Source organism: Parambassis ranga, chromosome 18, assembly GCF_900634625.1.
Source record: "Parambassis ranga chromosome 18, fParRan2.1, whole genome shotgun sequence".
NCBI lineage: Eukaryota > Metazoa > Chordata > Actinopteri > Ambassidae > Parambassis > Parambassis ranga.
The window spans coordinates 895,859-922,397 of record NC_041038.1 but is presented as its reverse complement, the minus strand read 5'-3'; the positions used below and the strand labels follow the sequence as shown (position 1 = coordinate 922,397).

The 26,539-nt window shown below is 40.4% G+C and overlaps 1 protein-coding gene across 6 annotated transcripts in view; it reads right to left on the bottom strand.

Moving 5' to 3' along the window:
* Nucleotides 1-202: 202 nt before the first annotated feature.
* ehbp1l1a (EH domain binding protein 1-like 1a) overlaps nucleotides 203-26,539 on the bottom strand; it is a 38,198-nt gene continuing 11,861 nt past the window's right edge. For 3 of the 6 annotated variants that reach the window (XM_028428890.1, XM_028428891.1, XM_028428892.1), the window contains 19 exons: nucleotides 26,136-26,366; nucleotides 25,831-25,890; nucleotides 25,641-25,746; nucleotides 14,837-17,451; nucleotides 14,707-14,761; nucleotides 14,286-14,489; nucleotides 13,506-14,057; nucleotides 10,871-13,123; nucleotides 10,460-10,628; nucleotides 9,944-10,110; nucleotides 9,811-9,859; nucleotides 9,198-9,710; nucleotides 9,062-9,101; nucleotides 8,929-8,972; nucleotides 8,654-8,765; nucleotides 6,992-7,091; nucleotides 6,814-6,887; nucleotides 3,462-3,576; nucleotides 203-2,445 (listed from right to left, as the gene is read on the bottom strand). In XM_028428890.1, coding sequence (XP_028284691.1) covers nucleotides 2,352-2,445; nucleotides 3,462-3,576; nucleotides 6,814-6,887; nucleotides 6,992-7,091; nucleotides 8,654-8,765; nucleotides 8,929-8,972; nucleotides 9,062-9,101; nucleotides 9,198-9,710; nucleotides 9,811-9,859; nucleotides 9,944-10,110; nucleotides 10,460-10,628; nucleotides 10,871-13,123; nucleotides 13,506-14,057; nucleotides 14,286-14,489; nucleotides 14,707-14,761; nucleotides 14,837-17,451; nucleotides 25,641-25,746; nucleotides 25,831-25,890; nucleotides 26,136-26,366 — 7,553 coding nt within the window. In that variant the 3' untranslated portion in view covers nucleotides 203-2,351. The remainder of the gene's footprint in view (nucleotides 2,446-3,461; nucleotides 3,577-6,813; nucleotides 6,888-6,991; nucleotides 7,092-8,653; nucleotides 8,766-8,928; nucleotides 8,973-9,061; nucleotides 9,102-9,197; nucleotides 9,711-9,810; nucleotides 9,860-9,943; nucleotides 10,111-10,459; nucleotides 10,629-10,870; nucleotides 13,124-13,505; nucleotides 14,058-14,285; nucleotides 14,490-14,706; nucleotides 14,762-14,836; nucleotides 17,452-25,640; nucleotides 25,747-25,830; nucleotides 25,891-26,135; nucleotides 26,367-26,539) is intronic. The other 3 variants (XM_028428893.1, XM_028428894.1, XM_028428895.1) reach the window with 3 other exon arrangements.

Genomic DNA, 26,539 nt, shown 5'->3' with positions numbered 1-26,539 from the left:
GTAGTAGTTACACAAATGTCCACAACTACCAAGCACTTGGCTTCAAACGTTTAGCTCTTTACCAATGTCCCCCTTTTGTGTCTGCTTAGGGAAACATCTCTCAAAACAAGTGGACCTCTAAACAACAGATAATGTGCATCTGTAGCTTAAAGTGATGGAAATATAATGTAGTGATGAAAAGGAAAAACAAACTACATTCATATACTTTGTATTTTTCAAACTTTACAAATAGTGCAAAAGTAACAGAAGCCAAAAATAAAAATCTTCTAACCGCAATCCTTCAGACAAACAATAACCAATCCACACAGGATGACAACAGCAGCACATTTTACACACTAATAAAATCTCACATGTTACAGAGTACATAGGTACTAAAGTAAAAATGCAGTAAAAACCTTTCAGTGCACAGATAAGAAGATACATTTCACACTAAAAGTCATGGAGGAGCCATTCCCCTTTAATCAAACATAATGCTGTGGTCGAGCATATTTGGCTTTCATCATGCAAACACATTCACATCTGTTTAAAAAACACACACACACCACACATTTGAATTATGCCTCATTAAATACTTGCACATAAAACTTATCCAAACTTTTTCCCTAATCAGTGGCACCTAAAACTCTCATCTATATAAATCTGTCTGAATAAATAATAACTTTAAATAATCAAATCTATGGCTGTTTTCCTGGTCATTAAACTCCATCTGTTCTTAGGATATAAAACTAAGCCTTAAGGTTGTTTGCATTTGCCAGGCCGTCAAGTTGCATGTGTCTCGACTCAAATGTAAGGAAGACCGGAAATTATATGAGTTTAATAAAGTGTTTTCACAGAATATAATGAAGCTGACCTTTAGCCTTGTAAAAGTATGAGCAATAGGATATTAAAATCAGATATTAACAAACATTCCCAAATTCTTGGACTGTCCAAAAATATGTTCAAGAGAACAAAGGGACTGGCCTCCAAGCTGTTATAAGCTCATCCTTGAACTGAAGGGGGCACTTGTGCCAGATGTTGGTAAATTCCCTCAGGGCATTTCTGACATAAATTGTGTTCAACTAAGTTGTGAGGCTGCAGTGACTTTGATCTCTCTGACCTTTGACCTCTGAAATCTAACCAGTACATTAAGTCAAAGTGAACATTTTCACTACATGTGAAGAAATCCCATCAAGGTGCCATGTTTACCAGAGCTGGCCATGGCTGACACAATGACGTAAACATCTGTCATAATACTGTAGAACATTCTACAATGAGGCGACAGTGGTGACAAATAGCATGTTTACAAAGTGTCTTTCTAAGGCTAGGGTTACACCTGCCCTTTCACGGTGTATGATTCAACCACTACTCTTTATAACACAAGGGATCGTGGTGTGGGCAGGGGGATTTGATTAGGATGTTGGATTACATTGTATCCTGTACACTTCTCCCTTGCTTACTATTTTGACAAGACACTCAGGACTTTTAAAAGTAAACCTGAGGAAGCTGCTTTGAGGAGCAGTGACACATCTTTAGGGAACAAGTTCACTTGCCCTGCTTCAGACTCTTAAATGAAGCATGACCTAAATGAGAATCTTCACCAACATACTATAAAGGTCAATGCACAAAACAAACGGTACAGGCAGGTGAGAAAATTTGGACTGCATTTGTTGGACATGTACAGTAAATACTGGCTTTATCCACTCTTTCTCTTAACACCAACACTGGTTGGCTAGATTTTGGGTCCAAAATGGATTTATAATTACTATTTAGGTTAGTACAATGTTCTACAGAGAAGAGAGAAGCAGTAGATTAAAAAAAAACATTTTTCTGGGTGATCTTGGAACCTAAGTTAGTACTTAATACAGTACAAACTGTACTGTACTGACACTGTGTGAGTTAATGAGAACCTACATCTGCTAGGCCATGGTCTAAACTGTTTCAGGTGTATCTAAAATATTCACACTGCTACACACTCCACATTCATGGTCACAAACAGTAACAACAGCAGAAATACACCACAGAAACTGCAAAGCAAACAGTCCAAAGATACAAGGAGCTCTCTCTGAGACCCTGGGCACTGCCACTGAGTGGGTCAACACCCCTTCTGGGCTAAATATCATGTTATTATGTAGTCCGGTTTAAATATGTGAAAACGATGCCAGATTTTAAGACACAGAATAAGAGGAAGAAAGACAATATTTCTTAGATGCAAACACCTCTTCAGTGACCTCTTTCAGCATGTAACCTCCTTGTGTCAGCTGGTTTTGATCTAAAAATCCTCTTATTGCTGACTGAGAAAAAATGTGACTGTCCTATTCTTATCCTGACCCACTGCGTTTGACACAGCATTTGGTGGCTGAAGGTTGATGGAATCATTGCATCACACACTTTTCTTTCTGCTGTTTGGCATACTTCCTTCTTCGCTGCTCCAGGCCACGCTCCAGGCGCTCGTCTTCCTCCAGAGCTCTGAGGAAAGGAGAAAAAAGGAGAGTCACAGGCGGTCTGAAAACTGATGTCACATATCTAAAGGAACAGGTATAGTATTCTTCCTCTTCAGTCAATACAATTACAATTCTGGATAACTGTCAGTGAATACCAAACATCATAGAAATGGCAATAGTGGCCAAATATGGTTGCATAGCTCTGGTTCCGCCCACTCTACAAAAACAAGGCCAAAATATCTTACTTATGAGCGCTGCAATGTTGGAAAAGGAGGCCCTCATGGAACCAATCTGCACACTACTTCCACACTGAGCACTTTTGCAAAGTTTGGCTGCTCCATTGGCTGCAGACTGACCATACTTACTTCTTTTTTAGTCAACAATACCTTATTAAATACAAACATATGCAAAACATGAACACATGAAGCAACATAAGAACTTGATAACAAGGCATAAACCCTCACTGAGAAAACTTTATTTAACAAGTAATACCAGTTTTTAGTTGCTTTTGTGTTCACTAACATACAAGCAGTTTCTGACCTATACTGAGCCAGCCACCAGGGGGCAAAACTAGATGTTTTGGCCTAACTTTTAGACCTAAAACTTGGATGAATGAGAGCATTCACAGACATAATGCTTGAACATTATGGAGAAACCAACACTAAAAGCAAAGCTCCGTTTGTTGAATCTTACTAAACTCCTGGGACTGAGCTATTTGTTACAAAGCTAACAAAGCAAGGTCCATACAGATAACACAGTAATAGGCCACATAATGTGAGCAATAGCACTATACAATCAGAATAGTTGGACAGCTTGCCAGTGTAACAGTTACATACAGTTACATATTTGAAATACAAAAACCTACAACAGAGCACCAGAGCAGTGCAGGGTCAAACTATCTGAAGGCCCCAGACAATCCCCAGACCCAGGACCTAGTTAATTTTGTCCTCTTCAGCTTTAAAGTAAATAGAATAAATGTAATCATTTTAAGAGTTGCATATGCAACTCAACTTCCAATTGGGACAGTGAAAACGGTTTTACCCTCTCTCTTTGGCATCCATATTGCGGACTAGTTCGTCCCTCTGGTTGACCAGTGACACCAGCTCCTGAAGCAGCAGCTGCTCCCTTTGTTTGTGGGCCTGAGTCTGCTGCCATTCTGTAACAGAAAGCAACAGGAAGACACAAGTATTATTACGGTATATGTAGGCCACAATTCTGTAGTAGAAGACCTGGGGCCGTATTCACAAAGATTCTTAGAATCCAGTCTTATCTTAGCCTAAAAAATCTTAGTAAGGACTCCTAGCTTAAAAGTAATTTAAGAACATTCTCAGACAACAACAACATGAGAATACGTCCCTAACATATAAGCAGCATTGATTGGACAGTGACAGGGGCCGTATGCACAAAGATTATTTGTTTCCCTTAGGAGTGAAATTCTAACATTCTTATAATTATGACGTTTCTAAGAATTTACTCTTATATTTAAGCCTAAATCCTAGTAAAGATCTTAAGGTGAGAAACTGTTAGGAGTAGAGAGGATGACTTTTAAGAGGCTTAAGAGTTCCCTAAACAGAGAGGACAGAGAGGAGAAACCTCCAAACTATGAATGAGTGAGATTAAAACGCTACGGATGCATCGTGACTTTTGTAGTTCTTTGTTTATTTATTTGATACAACATTGGGACAGCTGTTTGGGGGTTGGTGCACCTCCTGAAAATAATCCATTAGGCTTTAATGGAATATGTCGTTGTGTAAACTTTGTTCAAAACACGGTCATACAGCCATCACCTGTATGAGCAGATCCTCGTTTATGTGCAGCGATCTCCCCTCATCTCACATTGCAGATAGGGGTGGGCGATACTGAAAATGTCAGTATTGATCCGATACCAAGTAAAGACAGGGCCAGTATCGCCGATACCAATACCAATACTTTTACTTTGAAATTTCATGATCATAAATAATTATTTTTTTTGCCTTCTTTTTTGCCTTTAAATAGATGTCATGTCATGCTCCTTGTGATAGCCAAGGCTCTTTGTCAATCAAGTAGGTGAAACAGCATACCTAAGATAATTTTTATAAAAGTCTAACACCTATCTGCATGGAGCCTAAATATGAAGAATAAAGATCTTTCAACAGTTATCACAAAAGCATAATTATATTAATCATACTGAAATACATATTATTATATAAACTTATATAATTACATTATTAGATATATTTTGGAATTTGAGAAAAAACAGATTTATTTCAGCTGGTGATATATGATGACTGTCCAGTCATTCCGCTAAAATTACATGTCTTATTACTGCACTTAGAAAGACAATATTAATTCATGCTGCAGATTACTCAATCTAAACCTTCACTTCTTTAAATCATCTACCTGGATCTTCATGAGTTTTGTGCGGTAAAGCCTTTGTCAGTGACCACTGTCTCTGGTTCATGTTTGGGGATCTGCCTCTTCCTCCTCCCTCTGTTTACTCTGCAGCTCGAGGTCTTTGGTCTCTGCTGCTTTATGTTTGTGTAAATGAGTTGTGTTTCCACAGTGGCAGGTCGCTTTCCTGCACCCCTCACAAGTAGCAGTTTCTTCTTCTACGTCTGTCGCTGTGAAATAACTCCAAACAGCGCTCCTCTTCCTCTCTGCTGTCTCCAGGACGCTAGCTGTACTTTACAGCCAATCAGGAGCTCCGTCTGCTCCGGCCGAGTGGAGGAGGGGGAGGGGCGGAGTGCGCCTGCGCACTGAGCAGAGTGAGAGAGGAGCGTGTCGCGAGCAAATACGAGTGAAGTTGCTGATGGTATTAAGAGAAAATTCCACAGAAATATCGATCTCATCATGCTAGTATCGAGTAAATACTGATCCTAACTTTGGTATCGATACTATCGATATTTAGATCGATTCGTCCACCCCTAATTGCAGACGTACCAGCGCTTTCCTCACAAAACTGTCAAAGTGCGCAAAAGGAAGCGCTGATGCGCTGCGCTCTGTCCTCTCGCACCCCGTGTCTCGTAGAACGTTTTGTATGCAGGTAAACCAGCGGCTCCATGTAACAGACAGCAATCACAGAAAGTTGGTGACAGCTGAGCCAGTAGTCCCGCGTTAATATCCTACAGGCTGAATTCCATCCAAACAATTTGAGTTTAAGACATTGACAGTAAAAACTATGGACAGAGCTTCCGTGACGTCACCCGTTTGTTTCTGAAGAGCCGTTTTGAGGCTCGGTGGGAGGTTCCAGGACTTGATGACCGCCGCCATGTTGGCAGCGTCACGTCAACTAAAACTCCGATTATGGACAAAGAGGGGGGGCACGAGCGGGGTTTAGGGGGCGGGGGATCGTGGAAGCAGGAAACTCACACTGTGATACGTCAACTGTCTGTCACTCAAGCGGCAACGCCCATAATTAGGCGTAATTTTAAGTCCGAATACCATTGAAACGAGTGAGTTGTAAAAAAAGTCACCCTCCCTACAATTGACACTAGCAGAGAACCTATCATCTGAGACCACAGCGATTTTTTGTACCAGGCTGTAAACATGTTCTTTTCTGCTGTGAAGTCGGCCATTTTAACATGGGAGTCTATGGGAAATTACTCGCTTTTGGAGCCAACCCCCAGCTGTTGCGGCGTGAATTACAAGTTTTGACACTTCCGCATGGGCTTCAACTTTGAGCCCCGAAGGTTGCCGCTTGGTTTAAGATCACATCATCTTCATCACATCATCACAATATTATTAGGAATGCGTTCTCATGTGTTTTTTTTCCTGACAACCCACTACGTCTCCTAAACAATGCGTCACGCTTAGCAACGGGGTCAAACACGCTTCCTCACTAAGATCAAACTTTTAGTCTGCTCCGTCCTCGGAGACTTTAAAGATAAGAGTCCTTACTAAGATTTATAGTCTTCATATTCAACCACAAACATTATTCCTGCTCGTTCTAATCTGTAGCGTTTTATGTGTTCAGCGTCATTCATAGCTTGGAAAACGTTTCTGTCGCTGCATCATGTTCTCCCTGTTCAAGGAACGATTAAACCTCTTAAAAGTGCTCCTCTCCACTCTTAACAGTTTTTTACCTGAAGACCTCTTTTATCTTTACTAGGATTTAGTCTGAATTTTAAGGGGAAATTCTTACAAAACGTCAAAATTCTAAGAATTTTCTTAGAATTTCACCACTAAGGGAAACTCCTAGCGCTAAGAATCTTTGTGAATACGGCCCCTGATCATTACTGGCTGTAACTGTGTGTTATGTGTTGCTAAAAGGAATTTCAACAGTCTGCTTATCTCACATCAAACACGCATTTGAAGACATTTCTCTGAGTAAGAACCTGAGTGCTTTTGTATGTTATGTGTATGTCCTTTAAGTCTACAAATGACTATAAACTGCAGTTTGGAAATAAAGTCCTACCATCCATTGCCATTATGTCCCTCAGCTCTTGATTTAAAAGCTCAAATCGTCTTTCCAAGTCTTGTTCTTCAAGCCTGTCAATCACAAGACAACATTTGCTGTTAAAGACATTAAATACAAATGGACTGCTGTAAAGTTAATCCTTCACACTGCATGTGCAGCACTGTGTGTCCCTTACAACAGCTGCAGGTGGTCCTGTCTGCGGATTAAAGCGTTCTTCTTGTTGACCAGCATGAACCATTCCTGAATCAACCTCTCCTCCTCCACCTTGTCACTGCCTGGAGAACAAAACCACATCTTTTTTACATTTACCGTAGATATATACACTGCTCAAAAAATAAAGGGAACACTAAAATAACACCTTCTAGATTTCAATAAATAAAATATTCCAGTTGAAAATCTTCATTCATCACATAGTGGAATACGTTGAGGACAAAATAACATAAAAATGATCAATGTAAATCAAAATTATTAACCCATGGAGGTCTGGATTTGGAACCAAACTCAAAATAAATGTGGAAAATCACATTACAGGCTGATCCAACTTGAGTGGAAATTCCTCAATACAAGTCAAAATGACCTCCCTACAATGCCTAGGCATGCTCCTGATGAGGCGGTGGATGTTGTCCTGAGGGATCTCCTCCCAGACCTGGATTAAAGCATCAATTCCTGGACAGTCTGTGGTGCAATGTGGTGTTGGTGGATGGAGCGAGACATGATGTCCCAGATGTGCTGGATTGGATTGAGGTCTGGGGAACAGGCAGGCAAAAGTGCAAAAGTGAGCAAAACATCAGGCAGAAAGGATGAGAACAGAGAAATGGTCTGTGGTCAGCACCTGCAAAACCTCTACTTAGAGGGCTTGTCTTGATAATTGCCTCTAATTTCCACCTGTTGTCTGTTCCATTTGCACAACAGCAGCTGAAATTGATTCACAATCAGTGTTGCTTCCTAACTGGACAGGCTGATTTCACAGAAGTGTGATTGACTTGGAGTTACAGGAGCACTGACAGAGTCTGGAGACACCATGGAGAACCTTCTGCTGCCCGCAACATCCTCCAGCATGACCGGTTTGGTGGTGGGTCAGTAATGGTGTGGGGAGGTATTTATTTGGAGGGCCGCACAGTCCTCCATGTGCTAGCCAGAGGTACCCTGACTGCCATTAGGTACCAGGATGAGCTCCTCAGACCCATTGTGAGACCATATGCTGGTGCAGTGGGCCCTTTGGTTCCTTCTGATGCATGACAATGCTAGGCCTCATGTGGCTGAAGTGTGTCAGCAGTTCCTGCATGATGAAGGCATTAATGCTATGGAATGCTATGGCATATTCCTCAGACCTGAATCCAATCCAGCACATCTGGGACATCATGTCTCATTCCATCCACCAACGCCATGTTGCACCACATACTGTCCAGGAGTTGACTGATGGTTTAATCCAGGTCTGGGAAGAGATCCCTCAGGAGAGCATCTGCTGCGTCATCAGGAGCATGCCCAGGTGTTGTAGGGAGGTCATACAGGCACATGGAGGCCACACACACTACTGAGCCTCATTTTGACTTGTCTTGAGGAACTTCCACTCAAGTTGGATCAGCCTGTAATGTGATTTTACACTTTCATTTTGAGTATGATTCCAAATCCAGACCTCCATTGGATAATAATTTTGATTTACATTGATCATTTTTATGTTATTTTGTCCTCAACGTATTCCACTGTGTAATGAATTTTCAACTGGAATATTTCATTCAATGAGATCTAGGAGGTGTTATTTTACTGTTCCCTTAATTTTTTTGAGCACTGTATATAAGTGGTTTCCTGTGCATCCATTGTGCTAGTCATGACTTACCTGTTTCTAGCAACTGTCTGAGCTTCCTCTCCACCACACCTGCTCTATTATCAATATGATTTTGTTCTGCTTCCAGGGCTTCCATCTGATTCAGCACATACTGGTTGGCATCCTGCAAACATTAACACACACATTCAGTGCACACTGAACAATGACACATAAAGCTCTGTACTTCTCTGTTGTAATATGTAAGCATATTTAGCATTAGCTGAAAAGTGCTTACATATTTGGACAGTTTTCAAAAACAGATTTAGCCAAAAATAAGTAGTGCTAACCTGGCCTTCTGGTCTTCCTTCCTCTCTCACTGTCATCGTCATCTCTGCAAGACAAATTCAGAAACAAAAACTAAAGAAGACATACTATGAGTGTTTACACTAACGTAGTGGTAAGTTTAAACAAATAGTTTACCAGTTTCTGGCTTCCTATGGGTATCTTGATCTGTAACAGCCTACAGACAGAACCAACAGTTCCTCAAGTATTACGGTTTATACAAGAAAAGGAGGTAACAATGACATTTAAAGAATAACAAAGTGAGGATTCATACCACCGATGTTTCTCCTTCATCTACCGATCCACTCCTCCGCTGTGACCGGCGCTTCTTTACCAGATCAGCATCTTTGACATGAGAAAATCCAGTCTTGGACAAGAAATGAGTCCTTGGAGGTGCCACTGGAGACTGAGCCGCACCTGCCCCAGCAGCTTGTAGCCGTTTGGTTCTGGGAGGTGGAACCACATCCCCACTGGCTTTACTCTCCTTCTCTGTAGTGCTTACACTCCCATTGGACTCAAGACTTATGCCTTCCTCCTGGAGCCTCTGAGCACAGTAGCGAACAGTTGCCTCAGGGTCCTCTTGGCCTTCCCGGTCCCCTGCTACAGCATAGCTGGACTCACTGCTGTTCTTCTCTATGTGAAGCACACTGAGCTCCTGGCCAGTGAAATGAGTGCGAATCTGGTTGAGGTAGGTCATGACAATGAGGCGGTCAGGCACTGCAAGCATGACCATATCTGAAGGCTCCAACAGCCGAGAGATGCCGAGTTCGGCAAAGGCATCAAAGGCCTGCAATATGTGCAAAATCAAAAGGTGGCTGGATTATAGTAGGGCTTACAAGTAAAGTTTGTTTGTTAATTTAAAAGAAATCCAAGAAATAATTAATCACCTTTTTGCTGTTGTGCTTTATGTCATATGGATCAAGCATTTCATAATTACTAGAAGAGAACAAGAAAAACATAAAAGAATAAACCAACAACCGCAATAAACAATGCAAGAGTCATATGTGAACTGTTTCTTACATCTTTTCCGGGAGGAAGTGATGTAAGATGGCACAAAAGGCCAAGCCATTCCTCCAGGAGGTGCTGAAATTTGTGATCTTCACTCCCTTGTGACTCTGTGTGACCTCCTGACACCATTCCAGCAGAGACTGACTGGACTTTACTAAGGTTGGACTTGCTTGTTGGCTCTAGAGCACACACAGACATTTAGAAAATAACAAATTGTATTAATGAATTACTACAGTACTTGCCCCTGCACCCAAGTCAGAGTAAGGTGGCAAAAATTTGAAGTCACATTGACCTTTGAGTGGTTCATCCTCATCCTTGGTAAATTTGTGCTAATTTTGAAAAAACATCCCTTTAGAGATATTGTGTTTATAAGTAGTCAAAGTTTAATGAGGTCACATGTGACTAGAAATCTGATCACCAAAAAGTAATCAGTTTGTTAAGTCCAAGTCTGAATTTGTACCAAATACGAACTTCCTTCCATTTATCAATTTTTAGTACACAAATATTGGTGAGTGCAGCTTTACATACGTCAGCAGAAGCAGCCCCATCTGCAGGTCTTTTCTGAGGCGTCGTCAACATACTTGGTTGGTGGAGAGCAGCAACATCTGACTTGCTGTCATCCAGGCAAAAACCACTCAAACGTTTCTTGCCACGTGGTACAGGAACAGGGTGACCCATGGATTCTTCTCTTCTCTCACTGCAGGAACACATCAAACACACCACAGTCTCCAACTAAGTCTATTATTTTCAAAACACATTCGTTTTAAAAACAAAACTTGTAATTTATGTTTTTCCACACCATGCTAATGAAAGCACATACATAGACAATATTAGATAATGAGAAAGTCTATTGATTGTGGAGAGAATGAATGATGCAAAACATATCACAGTTATGACTGCAACCCCCCCAACACCCTACAGTGTATAGACTATTCTTACCTTTCATTCCCTGAACAACCTGTAGCTACATCAACAGACACAAAGCCAAAGTCCAACTCTTCATCCCTCATTTCCTTTCTTATGTTTATTTCCATGAGTTCAACGTCTTTATCATCCTCTACATGCAGCCAGTCATCCTGAGAAGATGCAAGGGACCTATCAGCTGCTGATTCCAGGACGTTTTCAACGTATTCCTGCTCAGACACTGCCTCTGCAGCTTTCTCCGAGTCATCTTTAAAACCAGATTTATCTGTAAAGGTCCAGCCTTCAATGATTTCATCTACTGTCTGCTCAGTGTCCTCTACAGAGTGTGACTGAGTAGATTCTTCTTGCATTGCTTCTAGCACTTCCCTTTCCAACTCTACTGCAACATGATCTTCACCTCGGACTGTGACAAAACCTCCTTCAGAGATCACACTGGAATCCAGTGATATTGAGCCTTCCACTGTTTTCTTGCCAGTTACATTTATACTATCTACACATGACTGAGATGATTCAATTTCTACAGGGAATAAACTGTCTACCGGTGGTGTGCCATCTGAAAACGTTGCACTAAGGTGTTTCTTGGCCCTAGGCACTGGCAGAGGCAAGGTTGACTGTTCATTTTGTTGGACTGTTGCAGGATCAATTGTGTCAGCTGACTGACAGGGAGGTGGTGAGCTAGATATTATAGTGTCATCTGGGAGCAAATCACTGAGATGCTTTTTGGCCCTGGGTTTGGGAATAGGCAAGCCTAAGGGCGTTGCTGTCTTCTGTGAAGCATCACAATTGTCTTGCAAAGTACTTCTCTCAATGTTACATCTACTTTTCCTCAACTGTACTCCAGTGAGTCCCTCTGTAGATGTAGAAGGTTGATCTAGTGATACCAATGCAACCACTGACATTTCTTTAGCTGCTGAAGACATGGATGAAGAGCCTTCTTGACCAAGAGCCTGTGCTTGTTCTCCACGGCCAGCTTGAGAAGGTGTCTCCATTGCTGTAAAGTCATTTGGGAATGACTCACTGAAACGTTTCCTTGCACGAAGCCTTGGGATAGGTTGAGTTATTTCTTTGTCTTTTCCTGCATTTATTAACATTGGTGCATCCTTTGATTTCTGAGAAGATGCGTTGTCAATAACATCAACAGAGGTAACATCATTTATTATTGGCTGCATTATTTTTTCCAAATCCATGAACTCAACTGGTTTTGCAGACTCCTTGTGTACCATAACATCACTCTCAATTCTGTACGACTTTCTGGAGGGCAACTTCTTGGCACATGTTGGAAGACGTATCTTCTTTATGATTGAAAGAGAGGTAGTTTGATCAACATCACATATCTCTGGCTCAGGGGCAATGCTCTTTGTTTCTGAGGGTGAAGTTATGTCAGAAGAGGTATGGAGTGAAGTATTAGAGTCTTTCTTGGGCACATAAGGACATGTTTCTTCTATGTTCTTTAAGGAGTCGAATTCAGTGTTTACCAAATCTGTTTCCTGAGAATGCTGTATGGTAGTGTGATCTTGTTTTTCTTGACTGGGTTTATCAATGCTCAGTAATGTTTCACCCGAGGAACCATTAGGTAGGGCAGCAATTGTTTCCAAAGCAGAACTAGCTTGGTCTTTCAAATTTTGATGATGAGGTATTGGAGCAGATTTCTCTGTGGGGATACACATCACAGGCTCATTCATGGATTTTTTTTGGGAAGTGTCAGGTGGCAAACTGTCATCCCTTCTTTTCACACGAGGAGGAGGAACAACATCAATTGATTTTCCTGCTGAATCCCCTTTGTATTTATGGTTATCAGTATGAGGTGTTAGTTGAGTGCAAACATTTTCTTTAACACTGTTCTGAGATGCAGCTACAGGAATACTGCTGTCTCCTTTCTTTATGCTGCCAGATGGAGCAAGGTCTGTGGCAGGTTGTGTAGAATTTAACTCGGTAGCATCCACCCTTGCAGACTGGACTAAAATCACCTCAGGGCCTTTGCGATTTAGTGTTAAACTATCCTTCTTTCTCATTGGCTGTCTTGGAGCAGTGTCTTTTTCTTGATGATGCTCTTCCTTTTGAAGTTCTTTAATCCTTCTCTTTGGTTTTCTCCCTCGCTGAGGGACCACAATACCAGCTTGTGGTACAATTGGATCAATGTTTTTATCATCTGAGTGCATATCCAAGAGTACATCTAAATGTACCTCTTTATGGTTATTAGCAAGTGACTCAATTGATGAAGGCTGTAGGGAGGTAGCGGATATTTCTTCCATGCTTGTTTGTTGTGGGCTTAAGGAAAAGAGAGGACAAACTTCAGAATTCATCATTCTTGTTTTTTTCATACATTACATTCGTACCATGCACAAATATGACCAACGTACTATATACCTGCTCAGCCACACTATGACAGACACCAACTGATACACAAAGTCAAACATAAATCATTTAATAACACAGCAGCACAAGTGGAGACAAAGACGGCCTTAGTTTACAACACATTTTTTCTTTCAACAAGAAATACTACTATCCAGATCACAATGCCAATAACAAAACTGACATCAACATTTCCTGAGCAGTAAGTGCTCATAATCACAACAGGAGAAATGTTATTACGAAAAAAAAAAGCAGAACATGTACACACCGTGCAACCAAAAAGTTGTCAAGCACTCACCCACTGTCCAGCTGAGAGGAAGACACCATTCTAACCTCATCTTGATCTACTTCTGTCTGGTGCCTGGCTATCACACCATCAGCGCGTGCCGATGTTGGAAGAGAGTCCTGCTCTGTGAGCAACCTCTCCTCTGTATGTGACTGACCAAGAGAGGCCTCTTCTCCCTCTACTTGTTCTTCCTTAGATATATCAGTAATATCTGCTTCTGTCAATGGAGGCCATTTCTTCATGCTTTGACAAACTAAATACCCATCATCAATGTCAGACACTGGCGAGTCAGCAACTGGATTTGATGACTGATCATCTACCAAGTCCCACATGTAAGGTTCAACACTTGTAGGATATTCAATCCTGTTTTTGGAGCGAATGTCTTCAAACGTGTCCTCTATCTTTTGGATAGGAGAAGTGCTATCACTCAAAGGTGGAAAAATGCTGTCTGATGGTGTCATTGCCTCATCTTTTGGGTCCACACAGAAGACAGTCTTGGGTTGATGTTCAGCTTTAGCTAAAGCAGAGCTAGACGGCCCCAATATGGATGCTACTGTTTCATAACTGAGAAATGAATGGATACTGAAGTAAATGAATGAAACCATGCAATAACAGGTAGGTGATTTTGGAAATGAGGTCCCATGCATTCAGTGGCATTCATGTTTCGTGTATTATATGTATATACTGGAGTATGAATAATCACTCTCTACATCACGCTTCACTAATACTGTAATTGATCCACGCTATGTTAGGTGTATCACACTATTAGTTTCAGACCAGTCTTACACTTACCCTTTGTGGAAAACACCCACAATAGCCTTTACTAATCCAGAGGACTCTTCCCTTTTTGTTGACATGGATTCAGCTTGTTTTTTGGTTTCTGTTCCTTCTGCCTCCAGTACCTCCCAACCCAAGACTCCTACTGGCTCTGATGTGTCCAAGGGTTTCTTCACTGTTTGGGCCTTCTCTGCAGTTATCCTCTCTATTTGTGATTTGCTGAGGACCCAAATATAGGAGACTTTAAGGAGCTATGAAGAGCCCATACAGCATCACAATAAAATCTAATGAAACCAAGCCATTACAGACATGCTGAATTTACCATGCACTGTAAAGCTGTTGTTTATTGGTCCAAAACATCCCAAACCAAATCCAAGTTAGACCAAGCACTAAGCCCCTTTCACAACAAAACTCAGCACTCAGCTCTTCCACTTACCCATTATCTACACAAAGTTCTATGTTTTGCTTTGCAGCATCTTTGAGTTTCTCCTCTGTCATAAAAACAAACATATTAACATCTACAAAAAGACAGGTGACCATAAGTCTTAAGACTTTAAATGTCTCACCAGAAGAGAGTTCTGTGCTGGAGCATCTGGTGGATGGAACATTAGGAATTGTTTTGTCATCAGGATATGGCTGTGCGGGGGACAATTCTTGTGATGTCCGATTTTCCACTGGAGGACGGACTAGAAGACTTAGTGTTTCTTCACTTGTTGGATTTAGGGGCGAAACACTGGGGAATCCAGGAATTTGAGTCAAATGTGGACATGAAGGAGCCATTGCTACCATACACTTAATTTCCTCTTGATCCAGACCTTTTTTTGCTGGGAAATCTGCAATGAAAAATCTTTTGTTCTTCATCTTCTCAAACATGACCTCATTGCATGATGTCCTTGTTTGAATATTTATACATTCAGAACTAAGCCTCCTTGCTGATGGGAAACCTGGGACACATGAAACACATGGAGCAGTTGTGTATAAACTGACCATGTCTGGTGTTCTGTTTACAATTTGAGCAGAAGGAATACCATATGCACTGGCTTTTTTTGGGCAAGATGTTACTGATGTCAGCATGCTTTTTATGTTGTAACAGTCTAGTTGGTACTCTACAGTGTGGGCCATTTTCAGTTCCTGCGTGTTATTCCAAGGTTTTATCAGTATTGGATTTGTTTCATTTAGCCATCCTGACCTTCGGACTGTAGTCATAGATGCAATTCCTTTGATAGTAGAGGCACCAGGGCAGCAAGTAACAAAACTTATATTTGATTCAATCTTGGATTTGGATCGAGGAGCAGATGGAAATCCAGGGATTCTTGATACTTCTGGGCAAGATGGTGCTAAGGCTAACATAGTCTTCATGGTTTCCTCTTGATATGGACAGTCTCTCACAAAAATTGTCTCTTTAAGAAGACTGTCACCCAATGTGAGTGGGCCAAAAAGCCATTGGGATTTTGAGACCCCTTCAAAAGATGGAAAACCTGCAAGACTGGACAATTTGGGGCAAACTGGTACAAGACTTAGCATATTATATCGGGTGACAGATGGAAAGCCTGGAACCCTTGATGCCCTTGGACAAGAGGGAACCAAAAGAAACATGCATTTGTCTATATTAATTGATGGGTGTTTAATGCTAAGATGAAAGTCTTTCTGGGGCCTCTGTATCAATGAACCCACGTCAAAAGTCCATCCTTCATTTTTGTGCACTTCAACTGATGGAAATCCAGGTATAGTAGAAATCAGAGGGCACAGAGGTAAAAGGTTGACTGCATTTAGACAATGATATTTAATTTTAGGATGTGGAATAGATGGGAAACCAGGAATACTTGAAGCTTCAGGACAAGATGGTACTAGAGAAACGTTTCCTTTTCTTGCTCTTTTATCTTTATTACTAGTGTCAATCAGCAACACCTGCTCTTTTTTCATTCTTGGTTCGACCAGCGGATCCTTGCACAACACCCAGCCCTTTGAATTACTAGATGATTGAAATCCTGCAATTTGTGAAACTTCTGAGCATATGCTTAGAAGACTGACCATATTATAAATTGTTCTGGGTTTTGGTGCTGATGGAAAGCCAGGGATGCACGTTTTTTGCGGGCAACTTTGAGCAAGAGAAACTCCTCCTCTCTTGTCTTTTTCACTGTTTTCCATTAATACAAGCTCAGTTTTTATTTGCTTTTTGCACAAGGGCTGTTGATTGACAATCCAGTCTTTGCTGTCAGCTTCCTGGATTGATGGAAAGCCAGCAATACAAGACAAAGGTGGGATGGCTGGAAGAAGACTGACCCTAGTAGACTCATTATGACTTGGTTGAACGGCTGATTTTTCTGGACAACTTGAGGCTAAGGCTTTGGCATGGCTTTTTGGTGGTAAAGATGGAAAACCTGGATTTCTGGCCTCCTCTGGACAAGTTGGCGCCAGTAAAACACTTTCATTCTTTTGATTTTCATCTTCCTTTAAAGGACAAAGTGGTAGCATTTGCTTTGTTGGTGACAGTTTCTCCCAGACAGGGTTCTGATCCCTAAACCAGTGTATTTCTTCATTTACAGGCAATTTTGACGGCATACCCACAATGTTTGTCAAACTGGGACAGGTGTCCAATGTAGTGAATTGTCTGTTGTCTATATCAGGCTTCACATAATCTGGCACGCATAATGGGTTGGAAGAGTTTTTATCAGTCATTTGGAGTAGATCTACTTGTCCTTCGAAATGAAAAGCACACTCTGTGGTTTTAGTATCGTCCTTTGACAGCTGGGTCTGAGTAAACTCACTGTCCAGATGGGACCCAACTTTTTGTTCAGCACTACTAGGGAATTCAGTTGTGCCACTGATAGTAGAGCACACAGGCATCAGGTCTACCATATTAGCATCTGACTTTCTCTTCATTTCAGCACCATCAATGTGTAAGATAGAGGAAGCACCAGGGAACAGTGGGGTTGTATCAACCATTTCCTTTATCATTTCCATCTCTCCCGCTGATGTATTGTTAGTTTCTTCTCCGGTTGCTTTTGGTAGCTCCTCCCATATGATCAACATCTCTGTCGTACATTTTTCTGTAGTTGACTTTGGTAGCTCCTCCCATTGAATTGTCCTGTTTGTAGGATGTTTTTGTTTTGGGAATGGGGGTTCTCCTGAATCCGTAACAATCAGGCATGGTGGCGGTAGAATAACAATGTTTTCATCACTAAAGAGAAGGTAAATATAGTTGTAGTTATAATAAATGAGTACTTTAGGGGATAAAACATAAATGAAAAGTTAATAAATATGTACTGTTATGTATTAGGGTATTCCTTTTATGGACAAAGTAATTCTAAAGTCAGCCACAATGTACCTCAATCAAATTGCAAATTAAGTCACAAAACTATTACTGTCCTTTTTTTAAAAGGGTTTCCAGCTTGATACATGCATTTCAACAAATGCTGGTCACTTCACAGTATTAAACCAATTTCGCATTAGTAGAGCTTGACTACACACATAAAACATCAAGACAAAACCTTACTATGGTTGATTCCAAAACTACAGTTCAGTAGCTACATGTGTAAAGGTAGTAATTTACTGGGTGGCACAGAAGAATGGATGGATATTATTAATCTACATCTATTTGGAGACCTCCAAAGACATCTCCACCTATGACATAGTGAACTCTATTTAATTAAGTGTGTTTTTTGTTGTCTAAAGTATGTAATACCTACATAACTACATTTTGTCTTTGGTGTCAAGTTATTTTAGTCAATTATATATAGTGTGAATTGCAAAACATGTGCATTTCAAGCAAACATAATGAATTAAAGCCATGCACCAAATGTTATTCTCTCTCATACAGTGTTAATTTTGTTAAAAAATAATTTTAATCATAGTTTTCGCTAACAACCTTTTTTTTGCTGATAAAAATGGGACGATAACTATGGTAAATATAAACGATGCTAAAAAGTAAGACGGAACGTATTAACACTTTCGTCAACGAATAAAAACAAGACAAAATTATTAATGGAGACGAGATCCAATCAGAGGAAATTTTGTTTGTGGAAAGGAGGGACGAATCAGAAAACAGCGGCAGAGTGCCAATCAGAACTATCTGTGTCTTTCTGTGTCGTAGGGAGGTTACGCACACATTTGACGTAACCCCGCCATGCTGGAAGAAGGTGTACTCATGAATGGTAACACAGAAACAGGATAAAAAGAAGAACAGACACATGGACACGTTTGTCACGACAAACAAGATGGTTTGCAATCCGTGTGGAGCGACTATCAGCGGTAAAAACACAACAAACTTGAAGCTACATTTGCAGACGAGCCATGACAAAATCTATAAATTAAGACACCGCTGCTGGTGGTGGATGGTTTTACAGCAAGTGCACTTTTTCCTAAGTTGTCACTGAAGTATTTTGCTATAGTTATGGAGTATTCATGAGGGTCATGACTGAACAGTGTATGAACAGTGTATGCAGGGAGAGCAGGTCACTGTCCATTGGTGCTTTGGTTCTTCTGTCAAAAGGTAATATATCATAGAATCATATATCATAGAATTTTAGTCGACCAAATCCACGGCAGATTTAGTTGACTAAAATTCTTTGACATTTACCGGTAGTCACCTAAAACTAGACTAAAAGTTAAAAAATGTTAATGATTAAAATGTGACTAAAATTAAATGTGATTTTAGTCACAAGACTAAAATAAAAACTAAATAAAAATTTACTGGCAAAATTAACACTGCTCTCACACTTACCCACTCACTGAATCTAGAATACTCTTGACCCACAGTATCATAACGTGTAGTACAGGCATCCTTTGATTTTACTTCAAAAGCTTTATCTGACTCTTCTATTGAGAAGAAACTGTGATTCTCCATATTTTCAGGAGTCTCCTTAGCAACAGTATCTCTATTTACAGTGTCACTCTGACCCACAGTGCTGCAACAATGACAAGTAATAAAAGTGAATAACTTCGAATCTTAGGATGATAGTATTACCTCCAAGTCCATAAATTACACACACAATAAAAGAAAATAAAGCCAGTCAGACAGTGTTGAGATGCAAATGCATTACTGTGAAATTACACCACATAATGCATCACCGTGCAAGAATCAACAAGAAAACCCACCTCTTCCTAACAGTCAACAATAGTGGCATGTCAGGAATGGAGTGCCACATTCTGCAATTCAAATTTCTGAAAACAAAATCAGAGCAAAGGTTTCAATAACAAACCTGCTGGTTTTACTGAGAGAACTCAAACTCTCCAATTCACTCACCCTTTTTCAACTATGTCCAGTTCATCTTTATGCATGTCCAAATGTGAGAACACATTAGATTTTATTTTCTTTGTTTCAAGATCTAACCTGGTTGGGCTGGTCTCATCACATATCTCAATCCCACTGACTCTAGAAGATGTTGGATCCATTTGGATATGAGCATAGGATAACGGTACAACGTTAACATCAGCAGTGATTAGAAGAGTTGACGATTCATTTGTTTGTTGCATATCCACTGGTGCATCCTGGCTGGGGAACCTAAACTGTAGTGACTCTTCCCAACTCATCAGGCTTTGTCTTTTCTCCGCAATTCCTGTTTTTCCCGACTTCACCAACAGTGGTTTTCTAATTGGCCATCCCTGTCCTGAATTGTGCACTTGTGTTGATGGTATCCCAAGAACAGAAAATTTCTTTGGACAAGATGGCAGCATTTTTACAATATTTGAAAACTTGTCAACATCAGGCTTTGGAACTGTGGTGAAGTCAGGATGGAGAGCATTATTTTCACATGAAGGTTTCACAGAAAAAATATCTTTCATTATTTCATTGTGAGGAGAACAATACTTTTTGTGAAATTCACAGCACCCTTGCCTCTTTATCATCCCTTCTGGCCAGCCTAATACAGAATGAGAAAAAGGTGACACTCTTGATGGGAAGCCAGTGATTTTTGACTCTCTTGGGCAACAGCTGATCATCTCTACCATATCTGGATTTTTCTTTACAATGACACCAACAGTATGAGGTCTTGGAGCGGATGGAAATCCAGTGTTCAGGGCTTCTTCTGGACATGATGGAAGCATACTCAGCATTATTTCTTTGTCTCTGAATGACAATTCCTTCCTTGTAACATCTGGGTCAAGAATTGCATCCCTTCTACCAAATGCACATTCCCAAACTACATCCCAGTCCATAAACCAGCCATCATTTACTTTTGAAATATTACTTGTTGGCAGACCTGGAATTTTACTTTCTTTTGGGAGCGCGGTTGAGAATTTAAACATGCTAGGGGCCTCTTTCAAAAAGGCTTGTACAGAAGATGCTGCCTTTGAAGGAATTCCAGGAATATTAGAATATTTGGGACATGGAGGCAACATGGATATCATAATGTTAACCACTGCCTTTTCTCTGAAATACATCTTACTTTCATGTATTATGGATGATCTTACAGGTTTTGTAAATGGCCTTTCCCATAGTGGTCTTCTGTCTGCAGTCCATTTTACTTTATGAGATTCACTGTGAATTCTATAGGCTATTCCAGACACTGTGGAATATCTTGGACAAGTGGGGAGCAGACTGATCATACTTGGTATGGCTGCCAATGTCTGACATGGTACTGATGGAAAGCCAGGTAAACAGGCTGTTTGTGGGCAGGAGGGTAACATAGACACATTCTTTATAACCATGTCAGTGTCAAGAGAAAATGCACTAACATCCTCTAAATGTACCATAACTGACTTCTTGTGGAGTAGCTGTGATTTTCCTTCCATAAACCATTCCAAGCATTTTGTGGAATCTTTAGAAGGCATTCCAGGAACTCTAGATTCCTTTGTACAACAAGGCACTAGTCTCACCATATCTGGCCCTTCTGTCAGCATCACAGCAGAGGCAAAGCCTGGTACACTGACATTTTCAGGGCAAGAGGGTACCATTGCATACATATTTTTACATTCACTTTTATCCAAGCATAATGCTCTATTTACAATCTGAACATCCATTTTGATAACTGGTCTTTCCCACTGTAAACTTCTACAAGCAAGCCATTCTTTGCAAGACACACTGAGTTTTGGTCTAGCTTTGGATGGTAAACCGCGAATTACACTATGCCTGGGGCATGAGGGCATTACATTGATCATACTAGGTTCTTGTCTTGGGGCTGAAGGTAAGCCAAAGACTTGGGAATTTTGTGGGCAAGATATCAACATATTTACCATATCCTTCGTTTCTGCATCATTTAGTAACCACAGAGCAATGTAAGCTTGTGATTTCTTCTTTAGTGACTCTCCCTTTATTTTTCTCAAAGAATGCCAATCTTTGCTCAGTGAATTGTTTTGATGTTGAGATGGCATACCAGGGGTTTGGGTCCGTTTAGGACACATAGCTAAAAGATTGACATCATTGTACATCCGCTTTTGGGGCCCCGTGGGCATACCCACAATGCATGACTTCCTAGGACATGAGGGCAACATTGCCACTGAATTGAACATTTCTGTTTTGTCAGTGGCAGAAATATCATAAATTAAGGCTTCAACTTTACTGCATGGCTTCGCCATTAAAATGTGCCTGCTTCTAACCAAGGATTCATATTGAAGACTAACTGGTTCCTTAGATGGTAAACCAATGACTCTGGTTTTTCTTGGACAAGTTGGCAAAGTATCTGCCATTCTAGGCTCTTGCTTTGGTTGAAAGAGAACACAAGCCACACTATGTTCTTTGCATGACACAGAGGGAAACCCAGGAATGGTTTGCTTCCTTGGACAAGATGGTAGCAAATTAACCATGTGTTTTAAATGTTCTTCATCCTCATATGACTTTCCCTGAACCAATAGAGGGTATCTTTTACATGGCCTATCAAAAATAAGTTCCCTTAAAATGTGCCAGTTATCATTATATGCCATTACACTTTGCCTAAAAGGCATACCCACAATTATTGTCTGTTTGGGGCATGTAGGTAGAAGACTAGCCATACTTGGAGTATCTGAAGCCTTGTGCGATGGAGCAGAAGGAAACCCTGGGACACTGGTCTTCCTAGAACAAGTTGGCAACATGGCCACCATGATTTTAGCCATATTTGTATCAGTGATAGATCCCAAAACACTGGGCACTTGTGAAACAAAAGGCTCCTTTATCTGCAGTGGCTTCTTCCATAAAGAACCTATGTCCCAAACATTCTTTTCACATGTAGTCACTAATCTAACAGAAGCTATACCTGGAATCCTGCAAATTCTGGGGCAGGTGGGTAAAAGGTGAGCCATATTTACTTGATGTTTCAAGGCAGATGGGAATCCAGGGATACTGGTTGATCTTGTGCAGGATGATGTTAAAGTAATCATGTCTGCAATTTCTGTATTACCCTCATGAAGTGGCATAATGTAATCAGAATTCAGAAGTAATGGCAAACTCTTGCTGTGAAACTTCTGAAAAAATATGCTCCTATCATCTGGCCAAGCTGTGACTTGTGACTGATGTACAGATGGCATGCCGGGAATCTTGGAAAGGTGTGGACAACTTGATAGTGACTTGATCATATTTTGAACTGTCATTGTTCTTTCGTTCCGAGTTCCTGGCTGTAAAGTAGATGCTGAAAGAGAAACAGACTTCTCTCTTGCACAGAAAGGCCCAAGTTCCACCTTCGATATGTACACACACTTTTCTTCTGTACTGACTGCAGATCCTTTGACTATATTTTTTGTCCAAGCTATGTTTTCAGCTCCGTTGTTCTCCGTACAGTGTTTTGATTCCAAGCGATGTTGAGTAAAACTTTGTTTGGGAACGGACTCAAAATTTTGATTAGATTCTTGTCTTTGTTTTGACAAATTTCCTGTTGTGGACTGCTGTGCTGCAGGAAATCCAAAATGAGAATCCAATCTTGAAGTGACTTGGTCCAAGGAACTGTTATCACATCTGATTTTGTTATCCAGGACTGTTATTGGAACAGCACCATTTGTTTGTGGCTTCTCCCATTGTGAATTTGTCACAATGGACTTTACTTCAGACTGATCTTCTGATGCAGCCATGTTGTCATTTCTAAAGGAGTAGAGTACACCAGACACCGATGTCAGAACAAACAAAGTAAACAATTAGGAAAGCTATAATATGTTTTGCTTTTGCATTAAATATGTTAAAACCTATTGGACGATATATGCATTATTAGGACTAGTCAATAAGCAGGACCTGGCTAACAAAGCACTGCTCCACTTACCCTAAATCCATAGTCATAACTCCTTTTTTATGTTCAACTTCCATCCTTCTTTCTATCAGTTTTGAATCAGAGATTGCAGTACTTTGGTGCAACAGATGTCTCTGGAGTGATCCCAGTGGAGGCTCTGAGTTGGCAGGAGAAAGCGATATGGGCTGACCAGGCAGCACTTGGGCTACAGAATTTCCTAACTGAATGGACATCTGAGACAAGTGATTCGTTGGTTTGACCAGAGGCTTCTTGACTGAGGTAGAAGTTGAATCGTTAAAATCAGGGTTTTGTTTAGGTACAGAATTGTAGGCAGGAAGTGGTGGCTGGATGCTGGTGGGTGTCCATGTTGGCATTAATTTTGTCTGAGCCTTTTGTGTTTTGGCATTTCAAAATATTTTTGCTCTGGAGGTAAGGGTGCTCTGGGGCTTACAGTCAGAAGTGAGGCCATACTCTCAGGTCTAAGAGACAAACAAATACAATTACATTGTAAAGAACAATTTCACTGCAGTAATAGTGGCATCCAGGCCAGATTCACAGAATTCCACTGAATAGCAGACAAGCAAAAAAAAGCAACGATGTCGAGCAACATATGTTGTATACTGAAAAACCTAAGGTAATTCAAACCAGACAGTCACCAACAAAACCCACATTTCCTGACAAATCATAGACAGAATGCTCAGCTTTGTTTAAGCAGAAGGACATTTTGAACAATTCAGACAAAGCTGCAAAATCCAGTAGTTGTTTAATATACACCATAAACATGGCTTTTTCTTCTGTATAAATTTCAAAAACAAAGTATCATTATAATCACATTAGCCAAGTATATTTCATGCACAGCTAAACAAGCCACAAGACTATAAGCTCTTGCCTAACACCATCCAGTCTATTGCCTCAAACAGAGAGTTTATTTCTAGGATAGAGTATTTAAAAACTATACTTAAGAAGACCCAAGCCTTCTGTGTGAATGATAAATGCAAGCCAAAACATTGAACTGGGACATGCTGTAAATAAAACAGAATGCAGTGGCTTGACAGTAAGGTAAAACCCACATTTGACTAGTAGCAATATAATTTAAATGTATTTTTCTTTACATAGTGGAGTTTTAGCTTGCATTTTCTGGTGATGAACTTTGTTTACTGACAGCAGTTTTGAGCCCATGCTGTAATTTCCACTACAGAATAGTGTCTGTTTTCACAGCAGTGTTGCCTTATAGGGCTTGAAGTTCACCATCATTCAATAGCCGTTCCAGCCATGTTATGTATCTGGATTTTACCTGGATTGAGTCTTCAACTAATACAAAATAAGTCTACATAAATTGATCTTTTCACCTACATTTTGTCATTGTATCTTTAGTTCTCAGAAACCTTTAGAGTTAGCTGCTTTGAATTTGTTCCTAAAATGGTCAGCAGAATGCATTAAGTATTTTTGACTGTTAAATTGTGTAAAGAAGCCTTTCAAAACAAGATCAAGCCTCATGACGATATCCAGCACATCCAGCAAACAACATAGCTGACATCCCTTCAGTCCTTGTTTTTGGAGTGTTTAATGGTTTAATTCTTACTTGACTGTTCTCCGACTGTAGCATTTGACTGCAAACAACATACTCCACATGAGTACGCAAACTAAGGGAAGCTGTAAACTGATATACCCAGGGTGACAACTCAAAGGGGACAGTCTTTCAACTGTATTCATTTTATTTGTAATGCATGCTTCCCTCCAACAAGGTATCTTGTATTGTATCTTATATTGTATTAACCAATGCTTTGGTCCACATTTTCCTTAAAATTATTGGGATTAGTCAAATACATCATGTCTAACTTCAGCCATATACTACAGGCAACCTGCGTTGCATTATACTTTTAAAGCCAACATAAAACAACACCATAAGATTTGACTATCAGTGTCAAAGCTTTTAGGGAAAACAATTCATGCCATGCGATTAATGTTTGATGAAAATAATTTTCATAACACTTCAACACATGTTCCAGCAAAGCACTATGGATTTCCAGTAAAGCACTATGGATTTCCAGTACTTACATTAGAAGATATTTTTGGTTTTTATTTTTAAAGTGCCATTGAAGTGAATTTGACCCTTGTAACTGCAAACTGTTATCATCAACAGCAGTGCGTTGAAGTATTTGAAGATGTATTTTTTATTTTATTTTTTAGTGCCAGGCTGATCACACTAAATAAAGTCTTTTATATTTCATTGACTCACCCTACTGTCGCCTTGACCACCTTGATTCCAAATGTTTTATCTCGTTTCCTTCCTGCAGCGCTGGCTTGCTCTTGCCTCTGGCCAGCAGCAGCACTTGGTTCAAAGACTGGACAACACACAGCAACATAAATTTAGCTGTGCAGTCACTGTGCATAGCTATGGATGCAAGGAATACTGTGTTTATGCTCACTGGTAGGTGACGTGCACTGGTTATCCTCTTCACTCAGTGTGCTTAGCTGTCTCCTAAATTCTAAAAAGAAAAGCATGAATTTTTAAATAAACCTAAAGATTAAAGGAACAGTTCACCTCCAAACAAAACTATCAATATGATTTTAGGAACACTTATTACACACCAGTGCAGTGTGTACAGTGCATATTAATACCCAGCATTACTGCATTAATAAAAAACAACCAGCAGAGGGAGACATGAGCTTGTAAACTGTGGATTTGGTCATTCATTTCCATGAATCTGAACAGATTTTGCTGACTTTATACCTGCATCCTGCTGACTGACACCAACTGGGGCAGTTTGGGGTATGTGTGCCCGAGGAGGAATAGGAGGAGGAGGAAGAGGAGGTCCAGAGAACACAAGAGGAGAGGAAGGACTTAGAGAAGGTGAGGAGGTCTCTAGTGTAGGGGTGACCTGAGGTCTCCAAAAAGAAACAAATCCAGACCCTGCCTGAGGATTCTGATCCAAAGATTGAGCAGTGGGCAGAGAGGCTGAAGCTAATGTTAGGTAGGAAAGGAAAGGGAGATGAGTGAACAAAGGTGAAATATCAGTAAAATGAAAGACAGAGTTTTGAAATCAGTTCAGAGAGCAGGGAGAGCAAATAGACAAGTAAGTGGGCAAGCATTTTATAACGTTTTATAATAACTATGGAGGAAAAAAAATTAGCTTT